The following is a 12,585-nucleotide window of genomic DNA, read 5'->3' as shown; positions in this document are numbered from 1 at the left end:
CTAAACACTTATTCTCAATATCTGAACCTATCTAGTTGTGGTCCATTAACACCTGTGAACCAGCACTAGTCCATGGAACGCACTTACAAGTTGTACTGCTTGTTGTGATTTGACTCTTTGAAGTTTGTTGAGACTTGCTTTATAACGTACCACGTGGTCAACTTCAGTAAATGTTCCTTATGCAGTTTAAAAGAAGGCATATTCTATACTTGAGGGTGGAGTGTTTTATGTATGTCACTTAGATTGTTTATTCATCATGTTTTTTAACTTAACTATATTGAGATAATAATTCACACTCAATAAAATGCATCTATTTAAGTGTTCTATTTGATGAATTTTGACAAACGTATACACCCATGTAACTGCTAACACAAGACAGAACATTTTAAAACTCAAAAAGTTCCTTGGTGGGGTGCCTGGGTGGCACAGCGGTTAAGCGTCTGCCTTCAGCTCAGGGCGTGATCCCAGCGTTGTGGGATCGAGCCCCACATCAGGCTCTTCCGCTATGAGCCTGCTTCTTCCTCTCCCACTCCCCCTGCTTGTGTTCCCTCTCTCGCTGGCTGTCTCTATCTCTGTCGAATAAATAAATAAAATCTTAAAAAAAAAAAAAAAAAAGTTCCTTGGTGCCCCTTGCCATTGCCAGTCCCTAACCCCAACTTGGGCAGTCACCATTCTTCTTTCTGCCACTATGGATTAGATTAGATATGTCTTTTCCCTCTCTCTCTCTCTCTCTTTGAGGGGGAAGGAGGCCCAGAGGGAGAGGGAGAGACAGAATCTTAAGCAGGCTCCACTCCTAGTACAGAGGCCAATGTGGGGCTCGATCTCACAACCCTGAGATCATGACCTGAGCTGAAATCAAGACTGACTGAGCCACCCAGGCATCCCTAGATATGTCTATTCTAACATTTCATATAAGTAGAATTGTATAGTATGTACTATTTTGTATCTAATTTCTGTGAAGGATATAAATAATGCAGAATGTTGGGCTCATCACAGTGCATTTTCCTTATCTCTAGGATCTTGGTCCTCAAGATCTGACTGACTTGGTAGAACTCCAGTGCTTTCATACTAATGTGTTTGTATTTTATTCAGCTTTTCTAGTTGGTGTCAGTGGGGTGGTTGATCTAAAACAATAGTTTTATGGTAGCCAAAGGCAAAAGAGCTCTGGCAGTGTTTAGTGAAGTGTTTAATGCGATGGAGATGGTATAGAGATCAAGTGTAAGGGTGAGTGTTCTAACTAAATGGAATTCAGATTACTCTTCCAAGAAATTTGATTAGGATTGAAAGATCCAAAAGTAGATTGTGTCCATTAAACATAGGATACGTATCCTACATTTGTTATATCAGTCAAGATTCAGTGCCAGGAACTGGATGTTCTAAACAGGAGAGCATTGAATACAATGAATTAGTGGTTACAGATTGTCGGAAGGTCTAAAGGAGTAAATTCTAGACTTGGCCTACAAAAATGGCTCCCCAAATAATGATAGAGCTGCTCTGTCAGGGAAGTTACTACAACATAGACTGTCGCTGGAACTGTACAAGAAGCACAATTGCTGCCACTACTATACCACAATCTCACTGGCTAGCAACAATAACCAAGAGGGCCAGCAAGAAAGCCTTTCTATCACTTGGGCCTTCCAAATCTCACAAGATTGTCCCTCACTGATAGATCCTAATTTGAATCAAACACTACTTGAAGAGGATACAGTAGTTGTAGCTTTCCAAGTTTTAGGTAGACAGAATGAGGGTAGAATGAGAGCCGGACCAAAGTTTCTACCATGCATATAAATCGAAAGTCCAGTGTTCCTCTAACTTAAAGAGGGTGAGTGGTAATTCAACAGTATTCTAAATAAATTGTCAGTTCTTTTTCTCTAACTTTGCCATCAATAAATGTAATGTTTAATGCAGTTTTTAACTTAAGTGCTTTTGTTTTTTTTTCTGTCTGCTAAATAAGTATATTATGGCCTATAATTTAAATATCCAGAGTGCATATCAATCAATTACAGGTTATATTTGAGTTCAAATAATATTTTAATATTTGTTGAGGACATACAAAATACCTGGCATTACCTTGATAACTCTAAACATTCAGACATCTTACCAAGATTGACATTACCTAATTCCAAGATGATTTTCAAAGGTAATCATGAAATCAATTTATTTCATGACCAAGTCCATATGGAAACTTTCATCAGCTTCATTTGTAATTCTTACTGTATATTCAAGGACACACCATGATATATTCCATAAGTGTTCATAGCAATTCAGATCTTGATATGGAAACGTCAGTAGTATCCTCAAGGGCAAAAAGCTAAATATAGCTTCTCCGGCATTGCCCTTTCTACTACAACACCATGTTAGTTGATCTGTTTCCCTGCTTGTTTCTTCCTATATAAAATGGGTGGTATGATATTAATAGAAGGTTTGGGTATGGTCTGGACAATTTACACACCAATGCTACCTAGATGTGTTTTGGTTTGTTGTAAGCTACTGAGGTCTTAGGAGATTTTCAAAAGCCATAGATGGTTTGTACTCAAGGGAAGAATAAAACAATAAAAACAAACACAAAGAGACTGGTGAACCGTAGTATGATTGTTAGCTCAAGTGTTAAGCAGTGAAAATGTTCAGGACTGGAAGTTAGAAGGCATATAATGCTTAAATAGCTTTAATGTGACTGTTTGGGGCTAATATTTTTGTATGTCAGATTCTGTTTGTGATTTATAATGATTCTGAATTTGAAATTCAGCTCAATTTCCTTCCCTCTTGCTGTTTGTGTTAGAATTCATTGCAAAGAATTCTAAAAAAAGAACTGATATAATTTTATTTTAGGGCACAGTGAATCTAAGACTACTCCATAAGTATTCTAATTAGTATCATTTCAGAGAACAGGGAGCATTCCTTTAATGTTATTTTTATTATCATCATTTATTCATTCACCTGTTTTAATAAATACGATTTTTAGAACTGGAGAGTACATAGTTGCATTTTCTAACATTTTGTGTGCGTGTGTGTGTGTGTGTGTGTGTGTGTAAATGTAAGGTTTGATGTGACTGAAAGGTCCTTTGGATTGCTTTACCTCCTTCAGAAAGATACCCTCCTTCATAGTTGAATATTCTTCCCTTTATAGAAAAAAAGTTTTGGAGTGAGACCATTATTTTATTTACCTAACCATCCACTTAATTTCAGAAAATTCTCTGATCAAATATTTGAATGGCAATGTCTGACCAGTGAAATGTTTGAGTGTTTTTCAAATTATTCCTGATCATAGCTTTCTTTCATTATTTTTCTCAGAGGTTATCTTTGATTGTTGGGTATCTGTAGTGCTTCACTAAACAAATTTAATTTATGATGTTGTGATTTCTACTTAGCTTATAAAATAATTTGTCAAGAGGATGAATGTGTGGGAAAATATCAGAGAATTCTAATTGAGTGTTTTTCTTTATTTGAGACTTTAAAAAATGTCAATAATGAAATGTGTTTTAATCCATTTATTTTTTCTTTACCCTCTCAGGTGGATCTCCTTACTTAGCAACCAAAATAAATGAAGCAAAAGACTTGCTTGAAGCAACCACCAAACATTGATGCTTAAGAATCATTCTGAAGGAAAAGAAGGGGGAATATAAAAACAAAAAAGTCCTGCAAATTAATCTAAACCACGGTGTTCATAATTTTCATACATGCACTGACCACAATCATTTATTCCACTATTAAGGTATATAATAATAAAAGATTAACAGTCTATCTTTTATTATCTTTTTTTTAAAGATTTTATTTATTTGAGAGAAAGAGAGCACAAGCAGGGGGAGCGGCAGGCAGAGGCAGAGGGAGAAGCAGGCTCCTCACTGAGCAGGGAGCCTGATGCGGGGCTCAATCCCAGGGCCCTGAGATCATGACCTGAGCTGAAGGCAGATGCTTAACCGACTGAGCCACCCAGACGCCCCTATTTTTTTATTATCTTTTAAGGGAACACCTTAAAATTCTATAACTGATCTTCTTTCCTTATTTTCTTCCTTTCTCTGTGATAGTCATACATTTTAAGTTTTTTTGTTCCATTAGTCCTAAGTTCCCCCAGCTCCCTGCCCTCACTCAAGTATCATCATCAGTAATGTGGGAATTATGAGCAATAAGTAGAAATTTTCTTACTGCTGGTATTTATATTCACATTGTCCCTTGTTTCCTTAGAGGACTTTAGTACTCTGCCTATGTAAGGTTTTGAGATCAAATGCTGACTGGCATCCCATGAGAAAATTATTAGAAACTCAATCAAATTTACTAAATGGTGTTTTGTAAAATAGTGGTTAGGACTTGTTAAAGAACTGTGTTCTTTGCGAGACCCTATAACTGAAGCATGAGAACTTGGAGAGCTACTAAAATGATTAAAGATTGCAAAATGAGCCCTGTGAGGAAAGGCTGAAAAAGAGTTAGGAGAATTCTGAGGAATTTGTCTTTAATTATAGCCCTCTAGTACTGTATATTTATTCAATTATTCATTCTGCAAATATTTATTGACCACCTATAATGTGTAAGGCACTGTAGTGGGTCCTTTGAGAGTTACAGGTGTGAACCAACCATGGATCGTGACCCCAAAGAAGTTACATTTAGAGAAAAGATAAATCACACTATTAGAGAGGTATAGGTGATAGGCTAAAGAAGTTCAAAGAAGACAAGAATATTTTAAACTGAGAGTATAAAGGAGGAGCTTCATAGAATAAGTGGCACGAGAGCTGGGCTTTAAATACAATTAATAAGAGATATACCATATGATTGGTGAGTCAGTATTGTTTCCCCTGAGATCAGTCACAATTAGCAGAAATAGGATTTATTAATGTGATTAGAGTACAGAGTTTCTCAAAACCAGTGGATGGACACATGATCTTGAAGGACCAGCCCTTTAATTTACATGCATGAAATTATTATCTGGTTATCATCACTTTACTATCCCAAAGGTGAGAAAACAGATTCAGATACACGGTACTGGCATTGTTTTCCAGTACTCCTTTACAAATCCTGGGTCATCCCAGGTAAACTGAACCACTATATTTCATCTTTCTTAAAATACTTTTCGAATACTGTGGAGGAGCCACTTCATGGGGCTGGCAAGTCAGTACAGGCTTTGGCTGGGTGGTTCACCAGGGCGGTCAGCCAGGAGCCTCAGTTGCTCTCTACATAGGCTTCTCCATGGGGCTATAGAAAGAAGCATCATTACACTATGGCGGCTGTGTTACAAGGGAAAGTGAAGAGACAGGAAGTGGAAGCTGCAAACTCAAGCTGGGTTTTGGCAGTGGTTCTGCTGGCACGGAGGCTGCCTAGACTCAAAGGGAGAGGATATAGAGGATCGTGAAAGAATTAGTGGCCGTTTTTAATATGTAGCAGGGTTTAGATTTCTTCCCCCCCCCCTTACTCAAATCAGTTAAGGCATTGCTTTAAAATTTTTGTCAGGAGTGTAGAATTCAAGTAAACTAGAATAGTTTCGGATGACACAAGTACTACTCTAGGTAGACATTAATTCAGTAGTCATTCTGTAAATGGCGTTGTATTTATGAGATTGGATTTTAAAAGCTACCCACCCTCAACTCATTATGTATAAAAAGCTTATTTGAATGGTTACCTATCCTCAGTAAAGATGGCTTTTACATAGTTGCTGTCATTGCATATTCTTCTTAATTAAGTTCTTTGTTGATATTGCAGTTTCTTTTTATTCTTACAACTTAGATGCAATCTGAGAAAGCAGGAAAGACCTTTTAAAAATAAAACAATTACTTCCCAGATTTCAGAGAAAGTGTAAGTCAAATGGACAGTTAATTAAAGGGAGCACAGAATGCCATTTAGACCATAGTTGATGGCGCCAATCTCCAGCATCAAGTCAAGAGTGGAGAGAAGTTAAGTAAGGAAAAAGCTATGGTGATTGTGGAAGACATTGTTTTATTCAGTCTTCAAACCATTCCCTTTATTTGGTTTGAAATTCATTTTAGTAATTCAGCTAATAGTAAATACTATGTCAGGCAGTAAAGATATAAAATAAGTACATTCTTAAAATGTGTACTATGCTAAAACTAAATAGAAAAAAAAAACAGATTCTTAAATATAGAAAACTTTTTTCCCTGATACTTTTGAATTAAGAAATACTGAATTTTATTTTATTTTATTTATTTTTTATTTTTATTTTTTTAAATATTTTATTTATTTATTTGATAAAGAGAGACAGCCAGCGAGAGAGGGAACACAAGCAGGGGGAGTGGGAGAAGAAGAAGCAGGCTCCTAGTGGAGAAGCCTGATGTGGGGCTCGATCCCAGAACACTGGGATCATGCCCTGAGCCAAAGGCAGACGCTTAATGACTGCGCCATCCAGGCGCCCCAGGAAATACTGAATTTTATTACTGGGTATGCTTGTGATTGCCTGGCATGGTCACTAGAAATACTGTATTTTATCCAAGGACAGAAATCCTTTGGTTGTCATAGAGAATCTTGAATACAAAAAAGAGACTTTAATGACGTATCTTCAGCACATTTGGCAATTAGCTTAAGGTAGTTTACTGACCTTTGTGGGAGGAGATGAGTCAGGTAGGCCCTTAATGTCAAAAATACTGAAGTTTCTCTGACTCAGCTCACTTAAGATGAGCTACAGAGGGTGCAGTGCAAGGCTAAATATTCAAGTAGGCCAGCTCATTTTGCACATTGGGAACCATACCATCCACAGGCACTCAGCTCTTTGCCCACAGTCACCTCCTTAAAGGCCACTGGCTCCAAGGAGGATTTGATGGCAGTGAGGGAATGTGTCAGCAGTGCGCCTCCCTCCTAACAGAAAGGCAACTCAAAGAGCATATCCCATTAACACTAGATCAGTATCATCTACTTGTCAAAAGCATTCCATGAATTATGGGCCAAATTTTATTTATGGTAGAGTTAGACACATTAGAAAATTAGAATTTTAATTTATTAGCTGGAAAAGTTGAGAAGTTCTCTGGACTCATTTTTTAGGTAGAATCTAAGTGATCTGGATCATTGCCCACCAGTGAAATTGCTGGGCATGGTAGACAAAGAAAATGTTCCTTCTAATGATTTTTATGAGCTGAGTAGCTATTGTTCCCAGCTGAGTGCTCTTTTCCTTTTTTTATTGTTGCTGAGCAGAAGAATTTATGAAAAGCTTTTTTTTTTTTATTAAAAACCCTGCTCAATTGAAATGCAAGTTCATTAAGTACTATTCATTTCTCTTCCTGCCATAATAACCCTTTCCCCCTCTGCTCAATTCAATAGTGCCTAGCAGCACTGGTCAACATTTTAAATCTGAACAGACTATAATATAGATATAGATATGCAGTCTCCAACATCAAGAGAGAGTTTTATTTCACATGGGCAGAATATGATCACTCAGGCTAGATGTTAGCTATAAATTTCACAGAAGTACCTCAACTTAGAAGGGTAAGATGCCCCTGGAAAGTTAAATCAACAGTGGGAAACTTAATTCATTTTGACAAGATGAAAATCACATTGAAATACTAGTTCAATATTGACATCTAAGCTGTAGTGATAAAGACTAAGAAATTAGAATCAGCTCATGATCATAAGTCCAAGAGATTTTATTAGTAATAGCTAAAACTTGTTGAGCACCTTGTGCCAAGCGTCCTACCTACATTGTCTCTTTTAATTTTCACAGTAACCCTAAGAGATAGGTACAATTTATATCCCCATTTTACAGATGAAGAAAGAAAGGTAAGGTCAGAGGAGTTCAGGAGCTTTGCCAAAACTATATAGTTAATAAGCAGTGGAACTAGGATCCAAATCCAGTTTGGCCTGACTCTGAAGCACATACTCTGTACCTTTCCATTATATTGCACTAGTTCTACACGTACGGGAATCATTGTAAAATGAAGGGGCTTACATGGCCCTGTACTCATTCTTTGATAACCTTGACCATCAGGTTATAGATTGTCAGATGTTTATGGAAGGGTCATGTCACTTGGCACTATGAACAAGGAGTGCCTAATGTCTTGAATTCTGCCCTGGCAGCTCGTGATGCCCATCCAGCCGCACATAGTGAAAGTACACTTGCGGAGTTTAGCAGTGTGCGTTTCTCTGACTTGAGTGGGGGTCTGTGAAACTTGGAAGAGATTTTATGTGAAACTTTCATGGGCAAAAGCTTCCTAGGAAAACGTCTAGAGCAAAGTTCAGAAGATGGCTCGTGAAACTGAAGCAGCAGACCTTGGGAGAGAAATGAAGAAATTGATCAATATAATGAAGATGAGAATAAGAAGGCTGACTTTATTGAAAGGAACAGAGAGATAGTGAAAATAGGTCAACAAGAGAGACAACTGAACCAAGAAGAGATCACTTACAGCATTTGAAAGAGAATTGCCAGTGCTCAGTAGAATTTTCCAAAATCGCTTTCCAATATTCCCAACTGCAGACTGGGTTATTTGTTCATGCCATGGTTTTATGCCAAATTCCAGCATTACATTTTGCACAGTTAAAGCCTTGTCTGTTAGAACCCATAGATCTTTAGTCGCCAATCTAAGAATGTGTCTTAAGATTATCACTTAATTTTCTATGCTTTCAGCTGCTCTAATCAAACGGTGAAAAGATTTCTAACTTCAGAGATTTAGAACTCTGCATGACTGTAATATTCATAGCAGATTTGTGAGTTCCTTGAATGTTAGATACACCAATATTCACAAATAAGTGCATTCCAAAGCCAACTCCATGATTTTTCCATCTGTCTGTTCTTAGATTACCGTGGCCTTTGCTCTTTCCTTCTGTAAATGTGGATAATCAAGAGTTGACTTTAGAAGTATTTACATCTTGGCTTCTATGCCTCTGGAGTGGAATGAAATTATCTAATAATGTTTGTCCTGTGGTGGTGAGATGTCAGACGATATCTGCATAGTCTGCATCTCTCACACTGTCCTGGAATGTTGTAGGGCGCAGTGCCACAGGGAGAGCAGCGTGGACACACAGAAATGCAGCCCTCCCTAATTAGCCCCACTCAGATCTGATTGTATGCTTTGTTCCTTAGCTTCTTGGTACTTAAGTATTCAGTCTGCATTTTATTCTACTCTATTTTACATTCATACACTATATAAATTTTTTCCCCTTGCAAACAGGTTTTTTTAACCCAATATGTAAAAATTATATACATACATACATATATACTATTGTGTTTGTTTTGCTTTAACATTGTAAAGGTAAACTGTAAGATACTTTTATCTGTCTCATTTTCCCAACACAGTTAAAATTAAATCTCACTTGCTAAAATTGAATTTACACTAATTTTTTTCTGTCATACAGCTCTTAAAGAAAAGACACTGATCTTACGTGTTATGTAACTTCTTTTACACTGTGAGCTCTCATGCGGGCACTGCTTTTCTTTCTTTTATACCTCTGTTTCAGGAGATGCTCGGCCCAGTTGCCCCTCAGGACGCAGTATTGATTGGTTCACTTCTAAGGGTAACTATCAGAAACGAAAATTGTAGACATGTGGATTTTCTTAGAAGCCATTGGTGAAACTTGGATTTTTACCCTTCATACCAAAATAAGCAAGGGGAAAAAATAGAAATCATTCCAATAATCCTTTAAAATTGATTTTTGTATTTATCTTGTAACGCAAATACCAAAGAAAGTATTTCCTTGGTTTACTTCTTTCTTGCCTCAGGTGTACCCATAACAGTTTTTGGCCTGCAGCACTTTTTGACAGCATAAAGAACTCTAAACGTAGTTAGCCCTGGAATGTATTGCCGAGTATGTCTGCACAAATGCCTGGATCCCATACTTAGTGTAAGTGAAGGATAGGCTACTGTTCTAGCAGGAGGGGAGTACAGAGAGGTGTGCCCTCTGTTTCTCCTCTCTCGCCTTTCATTGTCTGGCCGCCCCTACACAGACACCACGCCGCATAAAGTGGTCACATCGTAATTATCTCCCAAGGCCAGCTGGACCGTGGGTACAGTGCACACCGCAGTCGCTTACCTGGCCTGGGACGGTCTCATGTTGTCATGAGGCACCATCCTATGATCTGTTTGAAGAACCGAAAGAGGAGGGAGGACTGACGGTGTTGGGCTAACATAACATAAAGGGTGTGTTTATCATAAAATACAAGCTTGAGTTTTGTTTTGTCGGGGGAGGAATATGTTTTCCACAGCAGCCTGGTGAATTAAGAGCAATAGAGTCATACGGTGAACGTGTTATATTTGACTCTTGATAGGATTTATGTATGGAACATCAATTTTCCGTACAGACATAATTGAGTACATGTTACCATGATATGAAAACCGCAAGAATACATATGGTTGTGTAGGATGTTAAATTTTAAGAAATGTAACAAAGAGGAAAATCAGACCTAAAAACAACGCAACTGATGAAATGATTAACTTAAGTTTTTGCTCAAGATATATGTGAAGTACATATATTCCATGTAGAAATACAAAGACAAATAAATTGTTTTAATGTGTTACCATCTTCCTTTTTGGATTGAATTTTTTAACAGCGCAAGAATGCCTACCGGGCAGTTGCTCGGGTCTGGGGGATGGTGGATGGCTCAGGGACACCGATGGGCAACAGCTTCTGCCCTCAGGGCTCCGAGTAGAGTATCTGGTGTCAGGAGGGCCTCTCGTCCTCCTCAGTAATCAAGGAAATCATGTGTTTTCCCCCCGAAGCCAGGCTGAAAGTTACTCCCGGGGACAGAAGAAGAATTTGGCTGACCAGTTTGTCACCAGCCTGAAAGAACCATGTAGGAGCCACACACGCGTCATTAGTGGAGATCAGCAGCAGGTCAGGCAGGCATTGTTAGGGCCTCCTTCGTGGCTGGTGGTGGAAGTACTGTGGTATAATGTGACTTTAGGGGACAATTTGATCGACCAAAAGAGGTTTAAAGATTTTTAGTGTTGGGGTTACAACAAGGGTCCCGACTTTCTGGATCCAATGAGGAAATGCATAGCAGTTGACTGCTTAACTTCAGGTTTTGTGTTCCCCTTCCAAACCCCAACAAGCAAGCATTTCTCCTTAGTAAGGCGGCCTAGCCTGAGGCCGAGCTTTTGGTGTTTGCTCTGGGAGTTGGAAGTCCACGATGTGGCAGCTGGAGTTTTTCTTTGTCTTAATAAGCCCACCTGCCCTTGTCCTCTCCTACTCTTGGCCTCTTTTTCACATTCACACTGGCCACACCTGCATCAGGCTGGGAGAGACTCCACAGCATCAGGGCGCTGGGCGTGATTCCTGCTGGGCCATCGTGAGCTCTGGGCCCACAGCCCAGCACCCCAACCTGCCTCGCTGTGTTTGCTCCTGGGAGTACCATCCACCTACCCGCCCACAGAGTGAGACGGTGAGACTAATGAGAAAAGAGTGGGAAATAATGAAGTAATGAGAACTGCACCGAATGTTCTGGACACCTTGAAGAGAGGTGTTTGATCAAGGCATTAATAATATTTTTGCAAGGAACGGCAGCATTGATTTTTTTCATCTGAGAACCATTCTGCATGTGTACAGAGTTGGAATGTTGAACCTTCGTCTTGTAAATGGGTGAAATGGCTCCCCACAGCCTGATAGCACAGACTTTGAAGTTGGTATTCCTTATTTCCAGCTCCACGCATGAATCTTTGCTCCATTTTGGGGGCAAAGGGAGCTGGGAGATAATACTGCATTATTTGAAGTTTTCTACTTGGAGCTCAGTGTATGAGTTAGCCAATGTCGAGCACATACTCCATCGTGCAGAGGATGCTCTGTATAGGCTCTATGCTGCAAACTTAGCACAACGATGGATTTAAAATTTTCCTTTGCAACGCAGCCAATCAGGTGTCCGACTATACCTTGAAGCCAATTAGTATTTTTCACAGAGCCAGGTGCAAAGCTGCCAGGTAACATCTGTAAGTGACTTGCATTGCTCTAATGGGATCTGCATATGTTCAGCCCTACATGAAGATGTTTTTCACTTGACACAGAGTCATCTTTGGTCTTGTTCTCCACCCACTCCATTAAGCAGACACACCTACACACGTTACCGATTTGATTTGCTTTCAGAGGACGATGGTGCCTAGAGTTCTCTTCCTGATGCTAATATTTATGCAGATGCCTCTTGGAAAACTACCCATCCAAAGTGCTTTCAGAGGGGAGGGAACAACAAATCCTTATGTTATTGTCAGGGCATTTTTCTGATAATCCTGCATATCTAATCTAAATTGTCCAATAAGGATTTATTTGAGGATCTTGTGTTTTCCTTTTTTAACAATATGTTTCAAGATGGCACTTTTCCTCAAAGGAAGAACACACCTGAGTTCCTGTAACTTTGAGGACTGAACACGTGGGTTCTAATCCCCTGGCCCTGCAGCTAGTAAGCTGTGTGACTCTGGGCAGGACGCAGCATCTTCTGAGCCACTTGAATTAGCTGTTTTCCAAGAGGCAAGCAGTCTGTAGAAGAAACACTTGTTCCCAAGTCACATAGACTTAAGTTTAAATGTCTGATCCAACTTCGGTTAGCAGAGTGATCTTGTGGAAGTTTTGTAGCCTCTCTGGGTTTCCTGACCCACAAAATGGGTATAATAATATGTACATCAGAAGGTCATTTTAGGAGTTTAGTGATTTCAGATAGGGCTTTGCCTGCTCATT

General features: G+C 39.1%; 1 protein-coding gene across 3 annotated transcripts in view; it reads left to right on the top strand.

Moving 5' to 3' along the window:
• The window catches only part of DNAJC15 (DnaJ heat shock protein family (Hsp40) member C15), an 86,769-nt gene extending 76,328 nt beyond the window's left edge, over positions 1–10,441 (top strand). The window contains exons 6-7 of one of the 3 annotated variants that reach the window (XR_005832810.1): positions 3,512–3,712; positions 9,385–10,441. Coding sequence is in view for 1 of the 3 variants with exons in the window: in XM_040623124.1 (XP_040479058.1) it covers positions 3,512–3,582 (71 nt within the window). In the remaining 2 variants the exon portion in view is untranslated. Of the gene's footprint in view, positions 1–3,511; positions 3,740–8,007 lie in introns of those variants that run through there. The other 2 variants (XR_005832806.1, XM_040623124.1) reach the window with 2 other exon arrangements.
• Positions 10,442–12,585: the final 2,144 nt, after the last annotated feature.

The sequence above is a fragment of the Ursus maritimus genome, unplaced genomic scaffold, assembly GCF_017311325.1.
Source record: "Ursus maritimus isolate PB19 unplaced genomic scaffold, ASM1731132v1 scaffold_10, whole genome shotgun sequence".
NCBI classification, from domain to species: Eukaryota; Metazoa; Chordata; class Mammalia; order Carnivora; family Ursidae; genus Ursus; species Ursus maritimus.
This window is presented reverse-complemented; position numbering and strand designations above follow the sequence as displayed.